Source organism: Nelusetta ayraudi, unplaced genomic scaffold (genome assembly GCF_046127955.1).
Source record: "Nelusetta ayraudi isolate G7.1 ecotype Tasmania unplaced genomic scaffold, CSIRO-AGI_Nayr_v1 ptg000056l, whole genome shotgun sequence".
NCBI lineage: Eukaryota > Metazoa > Chordata > Actinopteri > Tetraodontiformes > Monacanthidae > Nelusetta > Nelusetta ayraudi.
This window is the reverse complement of record NW_027466106.1, coordinates 2638707-2664433: the sequence shown is the minus strand read 5'-3', so window position 1 is coordinate 2664433 and position 25727 is coordinate 2638707. Positions and strand designations below refer to the sequence as shown.

Genomic DNA, 25727 nt, shown 5'->3' with positions numbered 1-25727 from the left:
AATTGCTAGCTGTCAAGTCTCTCTTTTACTGTTTAAATGTAAGAGACACGATAAACACTTTAGTAATTACAAATGATTGCACGGTGAAACATAAAGCAGAGAGTGCACGCCACTTTGCGAGATGACAGTTCCTTGGTGCCTCATCCAATCAGCAGCCACTGCTGCGACAGAAGCAGCAGGCTCCTTTATTTGTTTTATGCGTTCCTGTTGATGCACCACTGCTGCTTTTTACTTCCTCCTCGTTTAGCAACAGGGCAATTTCTCAAGCTTTAGGCCTGGAGTTTTGGCCCAACTCTCAAATGTGAAAGTTTGCATCTAACCTTTTTTTTTTTTTTTGCCCGTCTGAATATTTTTGGAACTCTTGATCTGGTTAGCAATTTAAAGCGATTACATTTCTGGAGAAAAGCAAAATCATTTTTTCCAATGTTTTGTCTTTTGTGAATTAGATTCAGTTCAACAATTGAAAATCAATGAAATGAACTGGAACGGGGGACCCTAAATGAGTAAAAGGTTTTCTTCAAGTCAAATCTTTAATCTTTTTGTACCTGACATGTATTTGCAAATTTTTGTAACTCATGTTTAAAAACAGCTGTGAATTAAAATAAAATTAATTTTGAATCACAGCATTGATCATTCTCAGGAAATGTATAAATTTAATGTATTGGCCTGCCAGACCTGTGTTTGGGGATGTGATGCTCAATCGGTCAGCTGTGTTTCTAGCAACACCTACTGGATAAACTCTAACATCAACTCTGTCCTCTTCCTAACTTCTTCCTCTTCAGAATATGCCCAGACGTGACCATGAGCTCCAACAGCACCGACCCTGGTCTCTTCCTGACTGCGAGCAACGTCACCTCTAGATCGGCATCCGGAGCCTACACGCAGCCCGACGCCCTCCACGGCGGAGGAGCCGGCGGGAACACGTGGCTTGTCTTCCAATGGAACTCCCTGGACGATAACTCCTCCTCCTCCCCGAGCAAACTCTTCAACCTGAGCGCCGAGTCCCGCGACGCCAACAACTCGGTGCCGCACGGCTCCATGGCTGGCCACCCCGTGTGGCAGGTGGTCCTCATCGTCCTGCTGACAGGCATGCTGTCGCTGGTCACCATCATCGGCAACGTCCTGGTGGTGGTGTCCTTCAAGGTCAACCGCCAGCTCAAGACCGTCAACAACTACTTCCTGCTGAGCTTGGCCGTGGCCGACCTCATCATTGGCGTCATCTCCATGAACCTCTACACGGCGTACCTTGTCATGGGCTACTGGGCCATGGGCAGCTGGGCCTGTGACCTGTGGCTGGCCATAGACTACGTGGCCAGTAACGCCTCTGTGATGAACCTGCTGGTCATCAGCTTCGACCGCTACTTTTCAGTCACCAGGCCGCTGACCTACCGGGCCAAGCGGACCACGAAGAGAGCCGGGATGATGATTGGCCTCGCCTGGTTCGTCTCCCTGGTCCTGTGGGCGCCGGCCATCCTCCTGTGGCAGTACGTTGAGGGGGAAAGGACAGTGCCCCCCGACGAGTGCTACATTCAGTTCCTCTCACGGCCCACCATCACTTTCTGCACGGCCATTGCGGCCTTCTACCTGCCCGTGACCATCATGAGCATCCTCTACTGGCGCATCTACCAGGAGACCCAGAACCGCACCAAGGAGTTCGCCGGGCTGCAGGGTTCAGGGGGTCGGGGTGGAACGGGTGCTAAAGGCGGCAACCGCGGCAGCGACAAGGCCCACTTCATCCACCAGACGGGAAGCTCTCGAAGCTGCAACAGCTACGAGCTGACCAGGACGTCCCAACGGAAGAGCACGTGCCAGGAGCTCGTCGGTCGCTTCCACTGCTGGTCCGGACTTCGCTCTTGGAGACTCGGCAGCGTTCGGAGGCGCGAGCGCGACCCAGACCAGAGCAGCAGTGACAGCTGGAACAACAACGACGTGGCGGCCTCGCTGGACCAGTCGGGGTCTTCGGACGATGAGGACTGCGGCGGCCGGGAGATGATCACCCAGAGTCACGCCATCTTCTCCATCGTTCTCAGCCTGCCGGGGATGAAGGCGGCCGTGAACTCCCAGCTCACCTCCTGCGAGGACCTGGACGCCGCTTCGGAGGAGGATCCGCTGCGAGGGGCCGAGTACAACCACGACAGCCTGTCAACGCTCGACACCAACACCACCACCGCCAGCGCCACCCCCGACGGGGCCGCCAATTCCGACACAAACAGCTACCACCAACGTTTCTGCTCGCGCAAAATCCAGTCCTTGCCAACCATCCGGGACGCATCCAACCAGCACTCTGCCGACGATCCGCCCTCCACTGACACGACCCTGGACAACAGCTTGGCTGGCAACACCGCCATTGCCACCACCGCCACCAAGTCACCCTCCATCCCACTGTCGTTCAAGGAGGCGGCGATGGCGAAGCGCTTCGCCTCGCGGGCCCGCACCCAGATCACCAAGAGGAAGCGCATGTCGCTGGTGAAGGAGAAGAAGGCGGCGCAGACTCTCAGCGCCATCCTGCTGGCCTTCATCATCACGTGGACGCCATACAACATCATGGTGCTGATCAACGCCTTCTGCAAGGAGTGCATCCCGCAGACCCTGTGGGCGGTGGGCTACTGGCTGTGCTACGTCAACAGCACGGTCAACCCCATGTGCTACGCCCTGTGCAACAAGGCCTTCCGCACCACCTTCAAGATGATACTGTTGTGCCGCTGGGACCAGAAAAAGAGGCGGAAGCAGCAATTCCAGCAGCGGTCCGTGGTCTTCCACAGGAGGATTCCCAGGGAGTCCACATAAGAGGGGGAAGGAAACCCACAACCATCCCCCAAGAACTCAACCACAGATTCCGCCGACGTTGACGCGGGAAAAGCGGAAAAGCATCTAAATGTGTCTGTGAAGGTTTAAAACTCGCGTGGAGATCCCCAGTGCGGTTCTCTGCCGATGTATCAAGCACAGTGCCGTGGTCTCGAGATACGTTTTTGTGTCGTCACGTCACGTTTTTGCAAGAGCTCGGCATTGTGCACACAAAGGACCGATGTGAGGAGCGCTTTCCCTCTGCCTCCAAGAACTATTTTCCATTTCAGCACAGCGGGCAAGGAAATGCACTGAGTGGAAAAAAAAACAATAGAAAAGGGCTTTAAAATGCATCGTTGTTGACTCTTTTTTTAACATGTATTTTTTTAAGTGCCATTGACAGACGCGGCAGAAGGATATCTTTATCACAGTTTTGGGGATTCAGAATTTCTAATCGTTTCTACTTGTGGGTAGCTATAGCTCTATAAAGTGGGACTGGTTTTGTGTTTCCAACAAAACTGTGTGTCTCCAATCCAGGAAAAAAAAAAAAAAAAGAACTTTATGAGTTTCTACGTTGGACTTGTTTGACACTGCATTTCTTGACTGGCATGTGTTTGTACCAGAGCAGTCATCCACATGAAATTAGCTCTCTTGTGTCTCTTGTAATACTATACAACTGCTACTTGTCCTCTACTTTCTGGGCAACAGAGATTGGTTTCTTTGTGATTTATCCTCTTGGTTCTCCTTGATATTCCTAAGTAAGTTTTTTGAGCCAGATCCATGATGATAATAATGATTTTTCCAGTGAACTGATTTGTGAATATTCCTGTGTGGCACAGCCGGCCAGTGACAGTGACTGCTGTTGTGTTCAATGTGATTGTTGTGCTTCTTTATGGTGGAGACGTTAAGTACATTGGTTGTGTTTTATGTACTTTGGGGTTCTCTGTCAAGAGTAATGAAATGATGATATTCTCTTTATGTACATTTGGTATTTCTGACTTGATTGCAAACACAGAGAAAAAAAGATGTCCATTTATAAAGATGTGTGCGTTTGAATTCACGGTCTTTAAATTTCTGCGATGACGTAATGTCAGAGACGCTTTTTTGAAGACGGTTGTCTTTGCAAAGTTAGGCGAGTGGCACCCTCTAGTGGCGTAGGATAGCACTGTCGGTTCTCCTTCAGTAGGTCTGCCTCTAAAAACAATTTGGTAATAATAATGAATATGAACACAGCCACTGTCTTCTGTTGACAATATTTTAACTTGTCGTTAAGGCTGTGTGTTTATGTTTAATTTTGTATGATATATGGATAAAGTTGTTTTTTTTTATTTTTTATCAAGCTATAAACTCAACATCCGCGCCATATTGATTTAAACAAAACACACTCAAGATGTCCTAAATATGTCGAAGACAAAGTATTTTTCTGGGTTTTCAATTTTAGAGCACATTATGTTATTGTCATCGTAAGTAGCTCGGTTTTACAGTATCGCTATACTCACATCCTGAGTCATGAGCAACAGGTTTTAAAGGTGACACATTTCTTTCTGAAATTAGTGAATTAGGACTATTTGAATGCGATGTTAGACTTCAGAGTCGGACATTGAGTTGCAACCATTGTGCTGTGAATGCCAAAAAATATATATTTACTGTTTTTTTCCCCCTCAGCTGTCTTCAGTGGATAAATTTTCTTTCAACATGATGTTGTTTGGTCACATCATACATTCTTTATAGAAATGTGAGCATTTTGTACTTGGATATTGGGAATGTAAAAGTACAGAATATTGTCAACACACATTTTTTTTGGTACATTTCAAGTATGCCAATCATATTCATATTAAAAGTCAATAAACAAACAAACAAAAAAAAGCTTTTGACAGAAACGACTTTGTGTCACAAGTAATTGTGTTAATTTATGATATACATTTTAAAATTATTATATAAATTATATTGCTTTTTTCAAAACTTTCAATGATCTAGAGCCGTACGTTGTTTTATGAGAGCTGTAATATTTATTCATACTCAAAGAACACTTGAGTCAGAAAGCAGAGACTTTCCAATTACAGTAACAAAATTATTCAGAATATAACATTTTAGTCAGGAATAAGAACAAATACAATTTAATTGCCTTAAATTCCTCCACCGGCAGGTCACCAATTGATCTACGAGGCGCTGTTCTCACAGCAGGGTTAATAAATCATAATCAAGTCATTCCATTTGTGTGTGTGTGTGTGTGTGTGTGTGTGTGTGTGTGTGTGTGTGTGTGTGTGTGTGTCTTAGATTAATTGCATTTCCTTTATTCCAGTGCTCATATAACCAGTTAGCCTCTGAAATGACTTCATAACATCTTGTGTAAGAAGTGCGGAGCTCACTCTTCCCGTCGGACCGTGAACTAGACCCACTGGGTTAAGAGCTGCAATCACCAACACAAAGAGACAAAGGAAGAAACACAAATAGCATTAGTCAAATTCTGATTAGTCTACTTGATATTATCTTTCACTAAATAAAAGCTCGTGTTTGCGCTTAAGGGGATTAAAAAAAACAAAAAACAGAAGTGCACAGCTGCAGCTCGTTTCTTGATTAAAGGGATGAAAGTTGCATTATGGGTCCGTCAGACCAGATGGGTAGAGCGCCGACTGACTTGATCCCCAGTGAGGAGTTGGACTCCTGCTGTGACACCAAATCACCAGCACTTCTGAGTTTTCCACTGTCTGCCAGAACTTGAACAGAATGGATACACGTGTGTCCGGTCTCTGACTGTAAGCCGGTTGTTCGCGCTCCCATGATGAAGCCTAATAAAGTTAGAAGTGCAACGAGACTCAGACAGTGCTAATGGGAGATGGCCATGGAGAGCAGACATGTGATGAGGAAAGGAGCAGCTTCATGTGACCCATGGCTGAGGAGCGGCTCGCGGGCAAAGACAAACACCCGTTTGTGTTGTTTTCTTCAGTCAGTGCTTCAGTCATCCGCTGAGGAGGAGACAGCAGCCAGGCAAGTACGCTGAGGTCTGTTGTATTAATCAATGTTATTGTTTTCAGATGGATAAGTCTAATGAAATATTTGTTGCACTGATGTGCTTTATTTTTTCTCTTTTAGCTGATGCTTGTTTTAAAGTAGTGAACACGCAGAAGCTGTCACTGTATTCAAATGGGGCTGGGGAAAAAATATATATATATTTCATGGATGTTTGAACTTAAAAACCTTCATTCTTTGAATTTATTGAGTAGTGAGTGAAACTGGGTTCGCTCACTGAATTTGATTTTGTTTGACATCAAACTGCTGAAGTTTGGTTTGTGATTTTAAGCTGTTGATCCACAACTTGTTGTGACGTCTCTGCATTCCTCTGCGCCACACCCTCCGGCATCGGTCCTCTGGCTCCAAGAGCCTGACATGTTTCTGAAGTTGAGCTCAATCCTCTCCAAGCAGAGACACAACTCAGTCCGTCTTACCTGTCGACCTGCAGGATAATAAATAGGTGGTCTATTTGGGAGATGGACAGATGCACCAGATAGCAAAACATTAAAACTGCGGACTGTTAAAGTGAAGAGCCCTGGATTCTGAGGTCACGGAGATGTTTTCTTGTAAATCACAGTTTATGCATTTGAATATTAAATCCAATTTTTTTTTTTTTGTCCAGACTATTTTACTGTAAATGTGAAGTTTTTAGCAAGTCAGTCGCAGCGTTTTCTCTCACTCTATCCATCTCTCTGCGTGACTGACTGACGTGTTAGTGCCACTGAGTTGAGCATCATCAGCGAAGGTTTTTGGCTGCATGGTCTGTTGAACACAAGTTTATAATTGTCTGGAGTCTGGAAGAGAGAAAAATTCACTGTAGTGGACTGATCAGTTTTTAAAAGTAAATCATCATAATCAATTTAATCATTTGGCCGTACAAGACAAGAAATGGAATGTACGCAGATTAAGACATTTTAAAGGAACAGTCAGTCCAGCCTGCATCGCAGACAGATGACCTTCATGTACGATAAAAGAAAATATGCTCTTTTCTTCAGTCTTTGCAGATGAAAACCTAGCATTCAGAATGCAGGCTTTCAAGTCAGTCGAGACCCAGGTGCCCTTTCTCAAAGAGAGCTTCTTCACCACCACTTTCAAAGGCAGGAGGAAGAGCAGCGTCACCAACATCCTGCGGAAACAGCAGCAGTCGCTCCTGAACCAACATCAGCAGCAGCAGCAGCTGCAGCAGGAGTCAATTTCGGAGCATCCCGGCCACTTGGCTCCACCGTCAGTGGAAAATGGACCCGGGCAGTGCACTCTGCAGCATCAGCGGCGCGTTCGCTCAACCAGCATCCCGTTATGCAAGACAGCTGAGCGCGCGGGAGCAGATGGGGAGAGGAAGGAGGGGCCAGCTGAGAGGAAGGATCAGAGAGGCACCGAGGCTGCGCAGTGGAGGCTGGGAGGGCAGGGAGCGAGTGGCTGCGAGTCCGTGGCTGTCAGTGCCAGTCCCTGCCCCTTTTCAGCGGCACAGGAACCAGGGGCGGCAGCAGCAACAGCGAAAGCAGCAGCAGCAGCAGCAGCAGCATCATCATTGCCACAGCTGCAGGCGTCAAGTAGTGCCGGCAAAAAGCAGTCAGCGGGCGGTTGGGAACGGGCTCCACACTCGGAGGAGGCGGCCCAACATGCCCAGCCGCGACCCCAGCAGCATGGCCTGTTAGCCAAGGGCGTCCGTCTGCTCAGGAACATGGGGAACCAGGAGGCCAAGCAGAAGAAAGGAGGTGGAGCGGCGGCGGGAGACGTCTCCTGCGAGGGCGACGCCGACGAGAGGGAAGTGGACAAAAAGTCCAAGAAGTCCCAGAGTCGGAGCGGCAAGGGGGAACACGGCGCGAAGAAGAAGTCCAAGTCCGAGTCCAAGGGTTCCGTCTTCTCCGGGATGAAGATCAGAAAGAGTCTGTCGAGGGCCAGAGGGCTGTCCAAGGAGGACATTCTGGAAGACGGCAAAAGTGGGATGAGGTCGGCGACGGATGGCGCGTTGTCGGCGGACGAGATGCTGTCGGACGCCGAAGGGGATCCGAGCCGCTCGGCCGATGACTGCCAATCTGCGGCGGATGACCTCGACCGTAAGTTGAGCTCCGGGTCGGACGGCGACCTTTACAGCTTTCACTCGGCGGCGGCCGAAAGCGAGGATCTGCTCTCTGACATCCAGCAGGCCATGAGGGAGCAGTGCGTGCCGGGACGCTTCTCCAAGGAGTCGCCCAGCAAGGAGCCCAAAGCTCCAGAGATGTTGGTCGCTGCATCATCTGGTGATCGTCTGGAAAAGAAACGTCCTCCTCCTCCTCCTCCTCCAGCTGAGAATAAACATCTCCAACAAGAAGCTGCTGAGGAGATCAAGCAGTTGGACGATCAAAGTCGTGGAATCGGGTCCGGAGGTTCGTCCGCTGCAGGTTCCCCGAGTGAGTCGGCGCCAGACACCGACAGGAGCAGCGTGAGCCTCCTGCCGAAGACCAACAGCACCTACAGCTTCCCCGACACCAACACCACCACCACCACCAACACGTCGTACGAGAGCGCCGAGGAGCCCCAGGACGAGCCGGAGAGCCCGGTTCTGTACCCGCCGCACAGCAAAACCTCTAGTGTGCCCCTGGTCCTGCTGGAGCCCGTGGTGGTGCCGCCGTCGCCGCCGATGGGCCCCCACAAGAGCGTGAGCAGCATGGACCTGTTCACTCAGGAGCAGGAGGAGGAGGCCGGGAGGCGGGACTTCCTGTCCCTGAAGCGAAGGAAGAGCAGCTTGTCCATCAGCCTGCTGACGGCGGACGCTCATGGCCCTCCGTCCAGGCGGACGTCGTCCAGCTCCGCCTCCACCGTCAAGCTCTACCCCCCCATCCACCCGTCCTACGTCAAGACCACCACCAGGCAGCTCACCTCGCCGCTCAGCTCGCCCATCACCAGCCCTCACGTACCTCGCAAGACCAATGCCGCCGCCGGGCCGCCGGAGGTTGGCGGGAGCGCCTCCTTCAGGAAGCCAAAGAAGAGGTCCTGCTCCATCGGGGGGCCCATCAGCCTGTCGGCGGACTGGCCCACCGAGCAGGAGAGCCCAGAGAAGAGCTCCTCGTCGGGGGGGACCTACTGGACGCTGGGCTCCAGGAGAGCCCACCAGCAGCGCCAGTCCTCCTCGGACGCGTCGGCCTTCCTGGACGTCTTCTCTGGTGAGTGAGCAGGTCACTGAAATATCGCAGGCACCCAAGACTTAGCCTAAGATTTAGCCTTCTGTTTGAAGCGGGTGTTATCACTGACCTCCGAGAGGTATTGGCGTCCTAAATGACATCACAAAGGGTTGTTTGCCGCAAGTGTGCATCTTAGCAAGCCAACAAAGCCAAGTATTGACTTTTCAGTTCAGAGTTCACTAGCATGGAAGTTGTCAGGGATCGTTGGTCAAATGCAAAAGCTGCAGCGATAATTTAATGACCCCAAGTGAGGAAATACCGACATCCATGTCATCCATATCTGCATGGACCGACAGATCAGATGAGTTTGATGAACTGATGATGTCTGGATGTGTGTAGCTGCTTCGACACATTCACATCACATGTGCCAGGCCTGCCCCGCCCCTTCCTGTTTCCCTTCCCTATGGCTATTAGACAAGGGAGACTTTAATTCACGGAGCAATGACGTTGCTGAAAAAACACTTGATATGCACTCCATTTGATATCTACTCTGATCTTTGATGTAGTCCTATAATTAGCAGTTCAAATAAAATACAAATATGAATAACAGTGTGAATGAAATCCTTTTAGTTCTTTGTTTCAAATGCGAACACTCTGCTGTGGCGTGGAGCTGCTATTTGAAAGCACTCTAGATGAAACAGTGGGCTGGGGGGGTTCTCTGTTGTGGAGCGTCTTAAGAGCAAGCGCTTCGTTTTGTCTAAACAACAACAACAACACTCTGCTGCGGCGCTGTGGAGGAGCTCAGCTGGCTCTCCACCGTCTGCGGCTGATAAATTAAACAAGCAAGCGACACTGTGCTGCGCCGTCGCCCAGTCCCCTGACCTCTCAGAGACACACACACACACACACACACACACACACAAAGTGTGCGCCGTGCAAATGCTAAAGCGTGGTGACAGTTTATCCGCGTGACAAAAACAAGTGGTGACATGAGATCAGGTCCTATTTCATCAGGTGGTCGAGGAAAACTGCGTCTCAAAATGTCACAGAGCAAAAGCATTGCAGCAGAACTGCAGCTAAAGAACAATTAGAGAACCCGACTGGTGTGACGTGCCGCCACTGTTTTGACCCCAGATTAATTAATTCTGCAGAGGCCGCTCGATTCCCCCGCTGAATTATGTCACAGCTCATGAATCCGGCAGCTGATCGGCGGATCGGAGCCCGAGCGTCTGCGACCCTCCGTCCATTAAGTGCAGGGTTCCCACAGGACACAGAGTCACAAGACCGCCGTAACTGATTCGCTGTCCTCTGAATCACATGGTGCAACAACAACGCCGGTCAGCTGGCCGAGCAGCAGGAGCAACAGCCCGTGTCATCCAGCTCTGTTTATTTGTCTTTTTCATTTTATTTTCTGTTAGGATTCGTTTTACTGTTGCTGTTCAATTTAATGATAGTCCACATTATTTTTAGTTTTTTTCTCCGAGGGTCTTCCATCCATTACACATTCCTTCTGTTCTTGCACTGCACAATTAACACCGCCTCACCCGTCACTGGCGCACTTTCAGCGTGCAGGTGTTTCATTTGCACATCGGAAAGCGAGACGTCTTTTGGTGAGAGCAGCTCAGAAATATTTCTTAGAATTAATGAGAAGCTCACGTCGGCAACGTGTCCCAACAGCCTTTCAACGAACCCAGAAACAAGAGATTAGAAAAGTTTTTCTAGCCCACTTGTGATGTCACAGTAATGCCATGATGCCAGAGGGCAGTTTTCTCGCTATTCTAAAATTTTATTTGTCGCCTGCTCATTGGATTTGCAGTGAAATGTACACTAGCAGTCAAATGTATTTCAGTCATGTATTTTCTTTATTCTCATCACTATTGACATTGCAGTTTCTCACTGAAGGCATCAAAACTATGTATGAACACGCATGGAATTATGAAGGAAACAATCAAAGTGTAAAATAACTCAAACACATTTTATATTTAAATTCTATAATAATAGACTATAATAGTCACAACTGTTTTTCATTGCTGCATAATTTCACATGTCATCGGTGCTTCCTCCTTCCTCTCCCGTCAGGTCGCACTCTGCTGGACAGGCTGTGTTTGCATCCCGCTAGCGGGTGCACGGAGGAGAAGGCCAGAGAGTTGTGCCACCAGATGCTGGTCCAGGGTCTGCTGCACCCATTCATCGAGAGCGCAGCTGACCCCTTTGGCGGCTGCGCCGTCTCAGCTGATTTCGACGTAAGACCCGGTCGCACGGTTCAACCCGCAAAAACACGAAGGCGCGACGAACCATGACAGCGGCGCCGCTCAAACGGCTTTGCAGCCTGACGTCCGTCGACGTACTGCATGTTTTATATATTTACACAAATCTCTGTGGAATCGAAGAATCAGCTTTGCAGCATGCATGGTTCACAGCAACCTTTCCTGCATGTCTTTATCTCCTCTCCAAGCCTTTTTCAGCCTCTTTCTATATTTACCACCGTAATTCTGTTATTCATCCTGGAAATTTCTGCTCTGCCGGGAAGTTGTGCGCCGGCCGGGCCTCCGACGACAAAGCGTGCAAAGCGTGGGTGCGGCAGACCTTGTGGAAGTTGATTTCATGAATCTTTAATTCTCCATTCGGCTAATGCTCTGCTCCGATAATCTCATGTGCATCACATTCCAGGGCACGCTTCACCTCAGCCACTGTCAGAGCCGTTTTCATCAGCTTTCTGCATCCAGCCGACCTTCTGCGATGAAACCCCTGCAGATTTTTTTTCCCTCCCCTCTAGTGCGCAGATAAAACGGGGAGTGTGTTAAAGCTTCCATACATGTGATGTTCAGATTATCACTTTGCCATGTGTTCCGCACGAGCTGCATGCAGTGAGTAGACGCCGCTTGCGTTATCGGCTGCTGAAAATGGGAGCATAAATTGCAATTTGCAGGAAAACAAAATAATACAGAACAACAAGAGTAGGCCATTTTAATACGACCTCTGCCTTTGTGCTCCGCTGCCTTTTATTCCATAAAATCAGACCACAAGATTTACTATATCGTCTAAACCTGCATGTTGTGGCTCGTACTTCTTTGATAAATCACTGCGTCAAAACTGACTCGTGGTTTGCGTTTATTTATTTATCCCTCAATTATTTAGATCTTGTTTTGTCTCTTGGATTGACGTCAAAGCCGCATGATGCACCCCGCCCCCCCTCCCCACAGATGAGCATAAACAAAAGGATGCACACTCAGATGCAGGCAGCAACACACTCAGCGATAAGGGAGTGAAAAAAGGGAATTTGGTTCCGCTCTGGAAACTTCATGCTCCGAGGCCCTTTTATTTTTTTATTAAATTGCACAAATACAACGGCGGCTTGACTGCATCTGCACCAACTGTATGTATACACAAAAGGACCGCCGGAGACCCCCGTACATGTTCAGGCATTTCTTTGCATGGCTGGATTAATGGCGGCGACTCTCGCTTTGCCGCACACACATAAACACACGCGCGCGCGCACGCACGCACACACACACACATCTGTGCTTGCGTAGTCCATCTGCTGATTATGTTATGTAACAGCTCCACGTGCCCTGGGCTCACGCTGCTCTTCCCCAGAAAAAAGCCTGACAATGTCAGGGTTGGACTGGGCTCTCTTCCCCTCCTCTGGTTCCTTTTTGCCCCCTGCTGTCTGGGCCTGGAGCCCTGCATTTTTCAGCCCGACCACAAACAACCTTGTCTGGTGCCATTTCTACTTTTTTCCTCGCGCCGCTTTCTCTGTCTCTCCTAGTCAAATCCGACTCTACAACGCAAACGGCAGGATTTCTCTGTGACCTTTTTCACCTTAAAAATCCTCCATGACTTCACTTCTGTTTTCCGTCTCCTTTTACAGATAAAGTGCGTCTTGCGTCGCAATTTAGATTGCATCACCCCTTCCCCCCCAACCCCCTCTTGCCTTTTACATCCATTTATTTCCATTTTTATCTCTCATCTCTTTGTGCTTCGCTCTGCTACCTAAATATGGCAGCTGCTCTGCATTTTGCTGCAGAATAAATGAGCAGTTTGTTTTTCTTGTTCTTGTGAACCACTTGAAAATAATCCCGAGACTTTATTCGGCCCATAAATGGTGATTTTGGGAGGGAAGGCGTCTTTTTTTTTTTTTTCTTTCACCCCCCCCCCACAAACGTCTAGGAGTTCAACATTGTCATCCCTCTCTCATGTTAAACAAAAGGTTGCACAGAGGACAAAAACTAAAAGCGCCACAAATATCTATGTGCACGTTATTTGTACCTGTTGTGTCAGTCGGGCTGCAGGTTGAGTCGACCTAATCCATTCATCCTGAGCAAAACTCCCCCAGAGGAGGAAAAAAAAAAAGGAAGAAATCAAGCGTTGCACACAAATAAAGACTTTCACAGACTGAGCAGATTCATATAATGTGGCTGTGCGACGACATCAGCAGGACGGTTGACTGGAGTCTAACGCCATAAATCCAGAGCAGCCCACGCGGCCATTAATTATCCAAAGCCTAAACTGTGAAAACCATATGATGTTATGAGGTAACAGAAGAGTAATGTGGAAACCATGAGGAGGGCCTGCAGGCTGGAGCGGCCGTAAGGTGCAATCTAGCTGACTTTGCTGTTTTTAGTCTAAAAAAGGCGAAGAATCAAGGTTTTTGATCCCATATTTTTATGTTTTGCAAAATGATTTTCTCCTGAATGTCTGAACTGTAGAAGCCCCCCCAAAAAAAGGCTGACCTTTTAACCCCGCAGCATGTTAAACATGACGTATCTCATCTACTTGTTTAGTGCAATCATTACAAAATCCAATTATTATTTATCATTATCTAATGCGTTGAGTCTTTTGTGTGCATTTTGGACTTACTTTTGTTACACTGTGCAGGAGGAACAGCTCTACACCTGGGCCACTGTGGGCCTGCCAGTGTCCACTAACCTGTGGGAGCTCTATGGAGGGCAGAAGACAGGCAAAGAGCGCAGCTTGAAAACGGCCCCCCGGCAGCAGACAGCCAGAGCTCCGCCCACTCAGGTTGGTTGCGTCCACGTCTCCTGTGTGATTAAGACCTGGGTGTTTTGATCTTTTGGTTTATGTCGTTTGTTTGTTTGCTTTTGCATTGGTGCTCGAGGCAAAAAACAAAAAAATAAATAAATCAGAAATTAAATATATAATTTTTACATAAAACTATTTTTGACGTAAGACATGATGTACCAAAGTTAAAGCGGCTGGTAATAATAATAGAAAACACACAGATTTCTCATTTACTGCCTTGTTTATCCAACTAGTGAGGCATAAACAAGAGCCTACGTCCATGATTGGCAATAAAAATGAACTGGCCGCGGTAGATATTGAAGCCTGTCAAGATTATCAGTGATACATAAACAGCAGCCCTCGTCTGAATAACATCAAAACTGGAGCAGTTTTTAGATCATGGCTGCAAATAAATAAACCCATCTGGGAACACAGGGGAAAAAAGTAAAGATAAAAAAAAAAAAAATGCTCTAGTTTTGTAAACGGGTCCAAAGAGGTCTGGCCAGTTTCTGTGGTGCATATGTGCAGACATTGCAGACACAGTCGCTGTGGTCAAGGTTCAAAATCACACCAAAAAAAAAAAAACTCCATGAGTTTGACCCAAAATAAATAAATCAATAAAATTAAAAAGCAAAAAACAGACAAGCGGCTTAGTTGTTAGGTGCTTGTCAGTCCAGCAGAGGTCAGGCTTGTCCCGATCAAGGCCCTCCTGGAGGAATTAATACATTACAAGGCTCTCCTTGGAAGCCCGTGCAAGCCGACTGGGTCCCTCCCCATGTGAGGCCCAACGAGACTCGCTGTCGCTGGGGTCAAATCTCTCACTATCCCTTCATTCCTGCTCTAACCAGTCTGGAGCCAGAGGTCTGATGGAGTCTAGACGCAGTGGACTTCACCGTGACCTCCCTCCAGCTTAAAGCCGCCACTAAGCTCTGCCGCTTGTATTCGCTCAGATCCTTGCGAGGCTTGACTCCTCAGATTATTTTTTTCATTTCATTTACAAATGTATGTATTAATACTCAATCCACGGGGCCAGTACTTTAAACATCCTGTACAATCTGAGCCTCTATACTATGCTGGAGTATCTGTGGACTGCCAGTCAATAGGAAAAGTCTGTGTTTTACATCTTTCGCTTGCTCCGCTTTTTTAGCCGGCTTGTTTTAAAACACACTGTTATGGAAATCACTACTTTATGATGTCACAAGGGGCGCTGGCACCTCTCTCCAGTGTTGGTTCTACCTCCTGAATGGCTGAATGTTTTTGTTCCCTGACAAAAATGTAGGAGGTCTGACAGCACAGCAGCGTTAGCAGGAAGCTAAAATCCTGTGTTTTATTTTCTTGGCGGCTGCAAACAGATGGCTAAATATACTTTTTTTTTCAAGAGGTCTTTTCCTTGTGGATAATATAACACACAGGGCTGCTGTTCATGTCCTGTTTGAAAAATAAAGATATAAATTTGGTTATAAAAGGGGTCCTTTAGATACAATTGTATGTAGATAAAGGCAAAACTAATCATCTGCAACTTCATAAATATGATTAAAAATGGCTTTGTTTCTCTCTCTCTCTCTCTCTCTCACTGACAGACAGACGGCAGGGCGCCGACATCCTCTCGGTCGTCTCCGGAGGACGAGGGCTGCCTCATCCCTCACCTGGAGAGGACCATCGATGACCTGCAGACCAAGATCGCCGCGCTGGAGGGCCAGCAGGCGTCCTCGGCGAGGGCCACCGACGACGGCGAGAAGGCAGGAGCCAATCACAGGGCCTCGCAGGCAGGCGCGGTGGGGAGGCGGGGCAAGGCGAGCCGGGAGGCGTCGATCCAGACCTCGCCGGTGGAGGAGGGCTTCAAGTTCGCCGTGCCTCTGAGCAACGGCACGGGACCCAAACCTGAGGGCTTCGTGTGCACGTGCCAGAAGAGACAGCAGAGTGGCGGCCCTCCACCTCCTCCACCTCCGCCCTTCTCTGGAGGTGCACCCCCACCTCCTCCTCCACCACCGCCTCCTCCCCCACCGTTACCTGGTGGTGTTGCACCGCCACCGCCACCTCCTCCTCCACCTCCCCCTCCCTTCCCTGGGTCTGGATCCTGTCCGCCACCTCCTCCTCCTCCTCCACTCCCCGGTTCCGGCCCTCCTCCACCTCCTCCTCCTCCTCCGCCGCCCCCTGGTTTCGGCCCTCCACCTCCCCCTCCTCCACCCCCTGGTTTCGGGCCTCCGCCACCTCCCCCGCCGCCTGGCTTCGGACCTCCGCCGCCTCCTCCTCCACCCGGACTGGGCCCTCCACCTCCACCAGGACCCCTCCCCCCGTCCATGCTGGTCCAGGAAGCTGCCGAGGGCAAGGCGGTGATGGAGCCCCCCAAGCCCATGAAGCCCCTCTACTGGACGCGCATACAGCTGCACGCCAAAAAGTAAGCGTAAGAAAGAGCCATCATGGTGAAGGGATCGATGTTCTTCCAGGAAGGCTGAGAAGAAGCTGGTCCACTTCACATCAGGGCGGTGACGATGGCGGCATGAGATGCAAACCTCGCGGAAAATGAAAGCGGCGGTGCAGTCCAGAGGCTTTGTGGTCATGCAGCAGATGGACTTCCACTGGGATTCTCTTTTCTTTCCCTCATTAAGACTGGGAAAAGAAATTACAGTGGGATACAAGTCCAAGTTATGATTTACACGCACATTAAAGGCAGAATATGTTCAATCTGCAAACAATGACAAACAAGTTACAATAAAGCATCTGGACACGACAAATAAATCTTCATTTTTGCGGTGATACGACATTCTGAAAATACTGTAAAGTGGATTTTGAAGCCTCAGATGATGCAGATGTAAAAAAAAAAAAAAAAATTAATTTTTCTGGTTCTTTAGAAACGTCGACCCGCTCGTGTGGGAGAAAGTGGTGGAGCCCACCGTGGACTTTGACGAGTTTGTTGAGCTTTTCTCCAAGAGCGCCGTGAAGGAGAAGAAGAAGCCCATCTCGGACACCATCAGCAAGACCAAGGCCAAGCAGGTAGGTGGCGGCTCCGTGTGTGTTCCTGCGCTCCCCCAAGCCTTGTTTACGCCCGTGTGGATTCCGTCCCCACGGCCACCGAGGGCTTTTCCCATCTTTCCCCATCCGGACTTTTCCACCGCCGCTGTTTTCCGAGCCGCTGCGACTGACAGGACAGAATGTTACAGCCAGACGGTTATTATGTGGTGGGGCTGTGAGCTCCGGCTCCCAACCCACCGTCACCTCCACACACCCAGGCCCGGGAACCGCCGGGTGGCACCGAGCCAGCGTCTCGCGTGCGGTGAGGAAACCTCATGACGGTGTGTGTGTGTGTGTGTGTGTGTGTGTGTGTGTGTGTGTGTGTGTGTGTGTGTGTGTGTGTGTGTTGCTTCATGTGGTTTCTCTAATTGCGTTGTTCCCCGTCGTCTGACTGTTTGCCTCTTGCGGTGCCCTTCATGTCACTCTATTAATCTGCTAGTCAAACATTTGTCCCGCAAGTTACAGTTGCTTTGCTCCACATTATTGCGTTAATGTCCTGCTCGTGAAAATAACGGCGGAGATCCGGCAGGGTTACCTGGCGGCTTCTGCTTGAGGTGGATTGTTGCTCTCAATGAAACTGTATTTAATGTACAGCTTTGTGTGCGTGCACCTCCCCACATAAATATTAACATGGTGAATTGGTAGCCTTGAAAAAATGTGTGTGTGTGTGTACAGTATATATATTGTGCACATATACATACATACATACATATATACATACATACATGTATGTATGTATGTATATTCTTTTCACTTGTGGCTATAGATAAACTGAAACATGTACTCCACTCTTCTCCTCTGCTGGAAGTGTCGGCCTTTACTAGAGTAAATTAAACATCAGCAGGTGAGCTGAGGCCAAAAATAAACAGGAGAAAAAAAAGTTTCACCTTGCAGATTTGATCCGGTCCTGCAGCAAAGTAAACAGCGATAGGGGGGTAAAAAAAAAAAAAAAAAGCAACACCCACACACAAAAACTGATAAGCCAAGTGCAAGAAAATCACTTTCAGACAGGAGGCGTCAGAAGGGCTGTCGACACTTCCGCAGCTGCTGGATTGCTGCTTCCACACCTGACAGACGCCACAGAGGGAGTCTGATTCCCTGGTGGAGCAGCCGGTGAGACTGATCCAGACCACCCGTCTGTGCCGTGTGCTCCTCCGACGGACAGAACTCTGAAGGAGTCACCGCATGACGGAGAACATCGTGCTGTGTTGCCTGTTATTTTAAACTGCATGTGACAAGAGACAGATTGGTGTGACTTCAGTCCCCCGCGGACGCACGGCCTGCGATATAATTATGTTGCAACAAAACAGAGATGCTGAAGACGTGAAGTTGTCCTGAACTTCAGGTGTGGCTTCAGAAAAAATGTAAAGAAGTGACGTGCAAGTGGTTTCTTGGCAGGGTTAAATGGCACTTGAGGGAAAAGCGTAGATTTCTATATCGTACGGGGGGGGGGGATCCTATCTACAAAATTTGCAGTGCAAGTTGGTATTGTGAGCATCTTCTCCAGAGGGACCATTAGAGAGCAGCTCTCACGTCACTCCTTTTTTGGGGCCTCCACTGAGCCGTGTTGACACCCGGTGTTGTACTTTGACCCTGCTGTCTGTCCGCAGAGACACTCGCATCACTTCCTGTCTGCAACAATATGCTACGGTTTTGTTCTCTCTCTGTCGTGACGTGCAATCTGACGTCTTCTTATAAATCGACGTCAGATTATATTTTCAATTACCATTTTCTTGGCTCATATTTGGCCCTCTGCTTACAGCCTCCTGTGGAAATGCTGGGTTTTAACTTCCTGCTGGTACTTTGTTGGACCTTCTACGTGTTTAGAAGGATATGAAAACAAGGCGGTGTGAGGGCGACTCAAATGGTAAATAAACACTGGCTGGAGACAACTGTTATTGATCCTTTTGACATCACAAAGGGCAGTAAGCAAGCAAAAGATGGTCGGCAGAATTGGACCATGACGACTTTAGTTTTGTCGCTCTATTGTCTCTAGCACGCTTCCTTGAAGTAAATTTCACAGTCGTTCTGAGAACAATTAGACATCTGAGGTTGACTTCTTGGACCCGCTGGTTTCCATGATGAAGTAACGGGCCCGATAAGCTGCAAGGAATTCTGTCCTCCTAACTGCTTGAAGTTCTTTGTTTATTTGGCAGCTTCCCAGTCAGCTGATGATACTGGATTCATAATTCTGGCTCAAGTCTCCTACTGCTAATGACACATCCAGTCCACCATGAGTTCACACTGCCTGAGGATGTAGTTGAACTGGAACTGGACCCTCACTGGGCACGTCACATGTTCTCTCATCCTCACGGTCAACGCCTGGCAACTCTTCAAGCTCTTCAACAAAACATTATTTTGCGGCTTCCTGCAAACAGTTCCACGATGGGACACAAATGGCTTGGGCTGCATTCACATGTCTGCGCTGATGCAAACCAACCCACGGCCGAGTTCTCTCTCTCTCCAGGTTCCAGCCTTTAATTTATGCGTCCGCGCGGCACTTGGGACACGCGCCTGTTTTACGCGTGTGATTTATCTGCGCGGGTGAGAGATGATGAATGTGGAAAATTTGCGGAAAAGGATACATTTGCGCTCGTAATTCAGCCTGGCGGCGTGATGGCTCCGCCTGGCCTTCCCAGAAGTAAACACGGCGAGGAGCGCGGACGCCTCGTCTTTTTTTTGCCTCCGAGCAATTATTATTATTAAAGATGTGTTGTTCATGTCGGATCTCTGCTCCCGCTGTGCACACTCACACCTCTGCGTTCTTGTCCCCGAGGTGGTGAAACTCCTCAACAACAAGCGCTCGCAGGCGGTCGGCATTCTGATGTCCAGCATCCACCTGGACATGAGGGACATCCACAACGGTGAGTGATGAGAAGTCTTGGCGGCCGTCTGACTCACTCAGGTTTAGACAAAAATAAATAAATTGGGGAGCTGTGGCTCAGTTGGGAGAGCGGGTCGCGAATTGATGATCAAAGGGTTGGCGGTTCAAATCCACATGTTTGAACTGGCAGCACCATCCATGGCAGCGGCCACCCATTGGTGTATGAGTGTGCGAGTGAATGGATGAATGAGAGGCCATTGTAAAGCGTTGTTTGTTGACAGAGAATGTTTGAGAACCACTGCCCTAATGCCATGCAATTAGGGCAACTTTGTCCGAGAGACATGGGGCCACTTGCAGGTTCATCGGGATCCCTCAAGACACAGCCACGTCAAATTTGGGGCTTTTAGCCCATGAGGAACCCCGAAACCCTAACCCTAATTCCAGCAGTAACCCTAACCCTAACCCTAATTCCAGCCTTATCGCTAACCCTAATGCCATGCAAGTCTATGGGGTCAATAGTCAACTTTGTCCTAGAGACATGGGGCCACTTGCAGGTTCATCGGGATCCCTCAAGACACAGCCACGTCAAATTTGGGGCTTCTAGCCCATGAGGAACCCCGAAACCCTAACCCTAATTCCAGCAGTAACCCTAACCCTAATTCCAGCCTTATCGCTAACCCTAATGCCATGCAAGTCTATGGAGTCAATAGTCAACTTTGTCCTAGAGACATGGGGCCACTTGCAGGTTCATCGGGATCCCTCAAGACACAGCCACGTCAAATTTGGGGCTTCTAGCCCATGAGGAACCCCGAAACCCTAACCCTACTTCCAGCAGTAACCCTAACCCGAATTCCAGCCTTATTGCTAACCCTAATGCCATGCAAGTCTATGGGGTCAATATGGGGGGGGGGCATGAAAAATTTTCTTCCTCCAAGGTGGGGCGTGACAGAGAAAGTTTGAGAACCACTGCTTTAATGCCACATAAGGAGACTTTTAATGAAGTCTCTAAACAAAGTCAAGGACATGCTGAGGGGATGCTGGGTTCTTATCTGTGAGCTCCTCAGTCTTCGCCGAGATTGTCGACTCGTCCCGTTTGTCATCCCCCGCCTGCACCCGTGATTCTCTCCAGCTCTCGCCCTCCGTCTCGCTGTCATGTGCCGTCACCGTCCCGTCTGCGCATCCCACTCACAGTGATGTCACTCGCTGGATGATAATGAGAACAGACTGTTTTCCCGTTTTAGTTACTGGCCTCAGTCTTCGCTCATGTTCGTGTCTAAACACTCGCTTGCAGCTCCACTTGGTTTGTTGCGTCCAATGCACGTATTGTTCTTTTGATGCAGTTGCTGAAGTGAGACCTTGATCTGTGAAAGTTCGGAGTTCACGGCAGACGAGGGCTGCCCTCATTAGTCTGCCCATCCATCTCCCATGTTAGGACAGTGTGTCTCAAACACATGACGGGCTGCTAAATTGGAAACGTTGGAATTCTACGCAGAGCAGGAAGAAGAAAAGAAGAAGAGAAAAGAGGCTGTGCCGCTCTAAAATCCCCTGCAAAGTGTGTTTTGTGTTTACTCGCTCACAATGATTTAAATGATTACCGAAAGGGAATAATAGCTTACGCATAATTTTATTAAAATACCAGAGAGGATTTATCCTCACTTCACTTTTGACATTGTCAAGCCATTGTGTTCTTGTCTCTACAGATGATTAAGATGATTTAGGCAACAGAAAAAAAGAGGGAAAAAAAAAAATCCTGTTTGTGAAACAGAGGCTTATTATCGATTGTTCCCCTCCGTGTTGGTGAATCGCTGTCATACCTGGTCCTGATGGAGACGGTGGCAAGCGAGGCCCTGACTGGGAGGAGAGCCCGGCTCCTGAAACACTGACTTGGATCGCGTCTTGCTCAGCAAGTAGTCGGCACTCACCCCCAACACCCCCACTCTGCGCCCCCCCCCCCACCGTCTCTCTTTTCCCGGCAGCTGTTGTTGTTGTTTGTTGTCAGACTTGGCCAACACCCTGCATGTTTCATCGGACACATCCGTGCCGTGTCGGCTTCCTGCGGGCCTTGCAGCGCACCAGTCACAGCTTCAGATGGCGGTCGCTGGCGCCATGCAGGGGTTGAATGTGGTAATTGGGGTCCACCCAGGCAGATGGGTTCTGGCTTTTTGTCCTTTCAGATGTTTGTGTCAGAGCAATGATATGGTTTTATGCTAATGTCTCTTAAAAGGCATCTTCAGCGAAACCAGACGGCCCGGCTCTGGTTCGCAGCGTAATGAAAACCAAATGGCCAGCACGGGGAAAGTGCAGGAACTGTAGCCGGAGTCGGAGAGGCGGAAGTTATTCCTGCGGTGGCTCGTCGGGAGAGGAGAGAGTGTGAGAAGATTAGAGAGTGACACCAAACAACACGGATGGCAGAGGGAGTGTTGCTCGGGAGAGGAGCTGCGAAGAAATCAAATAGGGGAGAATCTGCGTAACGATGGATTGGAGAAGTGAGATGAGGGTTTTTCATTTTTAGGTGTGTAAGGGGCAGTTTACACGGAGACAGATTTTTTTTAAACCGCACATTTTCGAAAACGCTCTCGAAAAAAAAAAAAAAAGCGTTTACACGAAGCCGTCTTCAAAAAAATTCTGTTTACACGGAGACGCTGGAAACTACTGAAACAATGTAGTACCTATGCCAGGCCTGGTGTGGCGCCACAAGTTTACTCCCTGAAGGCGGGAGAAGAAGTAGAAGAACACCGGAAGCACGCCGTGGTTAAAGAAGCAGGAGCTCGCTAAAACCATTAGCACCACAGAAAACGGAAAGAAAACTCACTCGTGAAAAGATAAATACTACACAATCATCACCGTCCTGCTTCAGTCGTCACGCTTGTTTGTTATAGTTTGAATTTGATGTTGTTGCGTTAGCTCGTTTGTTCATTCATACTGTAGGCATGATCGGCAACAGGGCAACGAGGCAGATAGCAAGCTGTACATGACAGACAATAGACCTACAAATAAGTACAAATAAATGGACAAATTGTATGTTGAGGCTGAAAACGAGCTTCCCCGCTTTGAAACACCAGCAGCCGCCACTGAATGATGCTTCTCCCAGGTTGGTGAGAACACCACCTAGCTTCATGTTGGCTCCTCCCCCTGTGACCACCTGTGTTTTTTCTTTTTTTTCTTTTTGTTGTCGTCCCATTTTCACTATTTGCAGAGACAGCAGTAGCAGCAGCCAGGGCCCGTGTGCGATTTGTTGCCAAGCGAAGGCAACCATAAGAATTCTAACGGGCCATATAAACTTTTGACATTTTTCCACGCCTTGGGAAAAATTGCTTGTGTTAAAATGTTTGCAGCTCTCGTCATTTCACCGATCAGAAACCACACTTCCTGTTTTGGATGTGAGATTGCTGATGTGCTCCCACATGTGTCGAGTAGTTTGGAAGAATAATGATTCCCGGTCTATGATTCACAATGATTCAGCCGATCCAGGTTGCACCCAGTGTTTTTTTTCTTAAAAACCCTTTTTATGTATTTATTTATTGCAGACTTCAGTGGAGTCTTTCTTCCACAAGAAAAACTGTCCGTGGCGTACCAGTGTCCTTTGTGAAATCACAAAAAAGCTGTTTTTTGCACAAATAAGCAAAAAAATAAAGAAAACAGATCAATTGCTGAAACATTCTCTGATTAAAACAATCTAATTGCACAAAACTGACCCTTTGCTCGGCCCTCCCCTTAATTGCTCACTGTCCAATCCCGCATTAGCAACTGTAACCGTGTGGGAATCGCTCCGGTTCTGACTGTCAGCATAGCTCGTGGACTTTTCACGAGTGCAGCTTTAGCGCTAAAACATTGACAAACAACAAAGTTCCCTATTGTGTTTTAACGTCTCAAATCATGTGTGTGAGTTGTCAAGGTTTTTCTCAGAGAGAGGATGGCCCATCCAATTTAGTGGTGGCGGCCCACCCAAAATCACAATTTCTGGTGTCTGATTTTTCTTCAGGGCTTTAGTTACAAATTATGGCTGTGTGTATGTGGGGAGGGCATGCTGAGTGAATTTTGCATAATATGGGAACTTGTTCCCGTTTCTTAATTTTTGTGTGTCTCTCCAAGTGGTGCACCAGTCGTGCGTCAGAACCGGCCCTGGTTTCCTAATCCCCTCTGACAGCAGCCCTTTCCTCCCGTGCCATAACAGCAAATCAGTAGATCAAAACAACATGAGTAATTTGGGACACCCACAGCCACAGAAATACATATATAGGTGTCGGGTGTTTCACAGGGCGTCCGCGTACAGCAACACCTCAGCCTCAACACCGCAGACCCCCGGGCTCTGTTTGTCTTTAAACATTTACTTTCAAAGGATTAATGCTCGCGGGCGCCAGGTCCTCGCGCCGAGACAAAAAGGCGACATCAGGAATTCAAACACAGGAGTTCAAACACAGATCTTTGTACCTTTGACAGGTTTTCGAAGGCAACGGTATTTATGTTTTAGGTTTTTTTTGCAGCGCCTCCTCCTTTGGCGTCGCGATGAGAGCTGATATGTAACTTGGCACACAAGCGGTGATTGTGTTCAGTGCAAACAACATACTTCAGGTCGCGCGCATGCAGAACAATTTACCCCGGTTTCACAGCGGAGCCGCAAGTAACGCTGGTTTAATAATTGTAATAATAATAATAGTAATAATAATGATAATAAAAAAGGAAATTGGTTTGATATGTTGCCATCATTTCTAATTTCTAAGTTGTGTTCCTAGAGAAGCTGCAGGAGGAATGACCTTTGCTGACCTTGTCACCCTCTCTGTCCCCCAGCTGTCCTCAACATGGACAACAGCGTGGTCGACCTGGAGACTCTGCAGGCCCTCTACGAAAATGTGAGTACAAGAGAACCAGAGCCAGGTGTGTACGGGCAAAGCAGGAACAAATGTTTTTTTTTTTTTTTGAAGGGGCTTTTTTTTGTTAACTTTTAATGGGGGGGATTATCAAGGCTCACGTCTGCAATGGATTGGCAAAAGTAAATAGAGCAATAAAAGGAAAATATACCAACGTGAATCACATTTCTGCGCTTTCCTGCCAGTCTGAATCACATAAATACACAGTGTTGTGCAACAAGCCCAGTGTAATTATACAGAGTGCCGCCGCTGACAGCGCAGAGCGATCTTCGCCGCACCGTTCAGTGTGGGAAAAAGACTCTCTGCTGTGAATTACGGCAGCAAGGAGGATTCTCTTGAAGCATTTCGAGGATTTTTTTGGTTACTCTTTTCTGGCTGCAACCAAACCAACGATGGGATAAAACCTGAGGATACGCTCACATTCTCACATTAGTCAATAGTGTTGAATATGTGACAGCTCCAAAAAACATTTCTGACGGGGCGTTGGAAGTAAGGCTGCAACATAAATTTATCGACGCGAAAATTGAAGCGTCGACGCGTCGTGTTGTTGTTATTGTAAATTGCTGAATGATAAAATCGCACTCCGGCTGCTACGTGCTCATTTGTACCTGCAGTGCAGTACTGAGCGCTGAGGGTGGCAGTGTCGCATGTTGTTCACCACCTGCAAAAAAAAAAAAAAAAAACAGAGGAAGAACGGCTTCTTCTCTGAAAAGACTCGAAAACTCCGACCGTAAGTTTCTAAAGTTTGGGAATTTTTCATAGAAAATGAAGCAGCGATGCACGTTAGGTGCTAACTCTGTGAAGCTCACCTAGCATTCCATGGTAGCACTCCGGCGATACGCGAACACCTTAAACTTAATTAATCGTCAGTTTATGACGCAAGTACATAATACGTTTTTCGCACGTCACAACAATTTGCTTAGCGAACGATAGTTCACTTAGGTAAATGCGTACTTTACGGCAGTAATTAGTGAATTACAGCTCCTGTCAATACTAGTATTTATATTGAATTGTAGCACTCTTTCACATCTCAACATCTACTCATCAACTGTGTTATTTAGGGCTTATTAATTCGATATTTGAGTTGTAGGAAATCTGTTTAAC

The 25727-nt window shown here is 48.2% G+C and overlaps 2 protein-coding genes across 8 annotated transcripts in view; both read left to right on the top strand.

Annotated features, from left to right (window-relative positions):
• Positions 1-4665, top strand: part of chrm3a (cholinergic receptor, muscarinic 3a) — a 70025-nt gene extending 65360 nt beyond the window's left edge. For all 6 annotated transcript variants that reach the window (XM_076038343.1, XM_076038340.1, XM_076038344.1 and 3 more), the window contains one exon: positions 783-4665. In XM_076038343.1, coding sequence (XP_075894458.1) covers positions 783-2787 — 2005 coding nt within the window. In that variant the 3' untranslated portion in view covers positions 2788-4665. The remainder of the gene's footprint in view (positions 1-782) is intronic.
• A 2111-nt stretch (positions 4666-6776) lies between these two features.
• fmn2a (formin 2a) overlaps positions 6777-25727 on the top strand; it is a 37623-nt gene continuing 18672 nt past the window's right edge. For both annotated transcript variants that reach the window (XM_076038400.1, XM_076038399.1), the window contains exons 1-7: positions 6777-8939; positions 10977-11140; positions 13776-13919; positions 15500-16317; positions 16772-16913; positions 19708-19795; positions 24544-24605. In XM_076038400.1, the coding sequence (XP_075894515.1) occupies positions 6821-8939; positions 10977-11140; positions 13776-13919; positions 15500-16317; positions 16772-16913; positions 19708-19795; positions 24544-24605 (3537 nt within the window). In that variant the 5' untranslated portion in view covers positions 6777-6820. The remainder of the gene's footprint in view (positions 8940-10976; positions 11141-13775; positions 13920-15499; positions 16318-16771; positions 16914-19707; positions 19796-24543; positions 24606-25727) is intronic.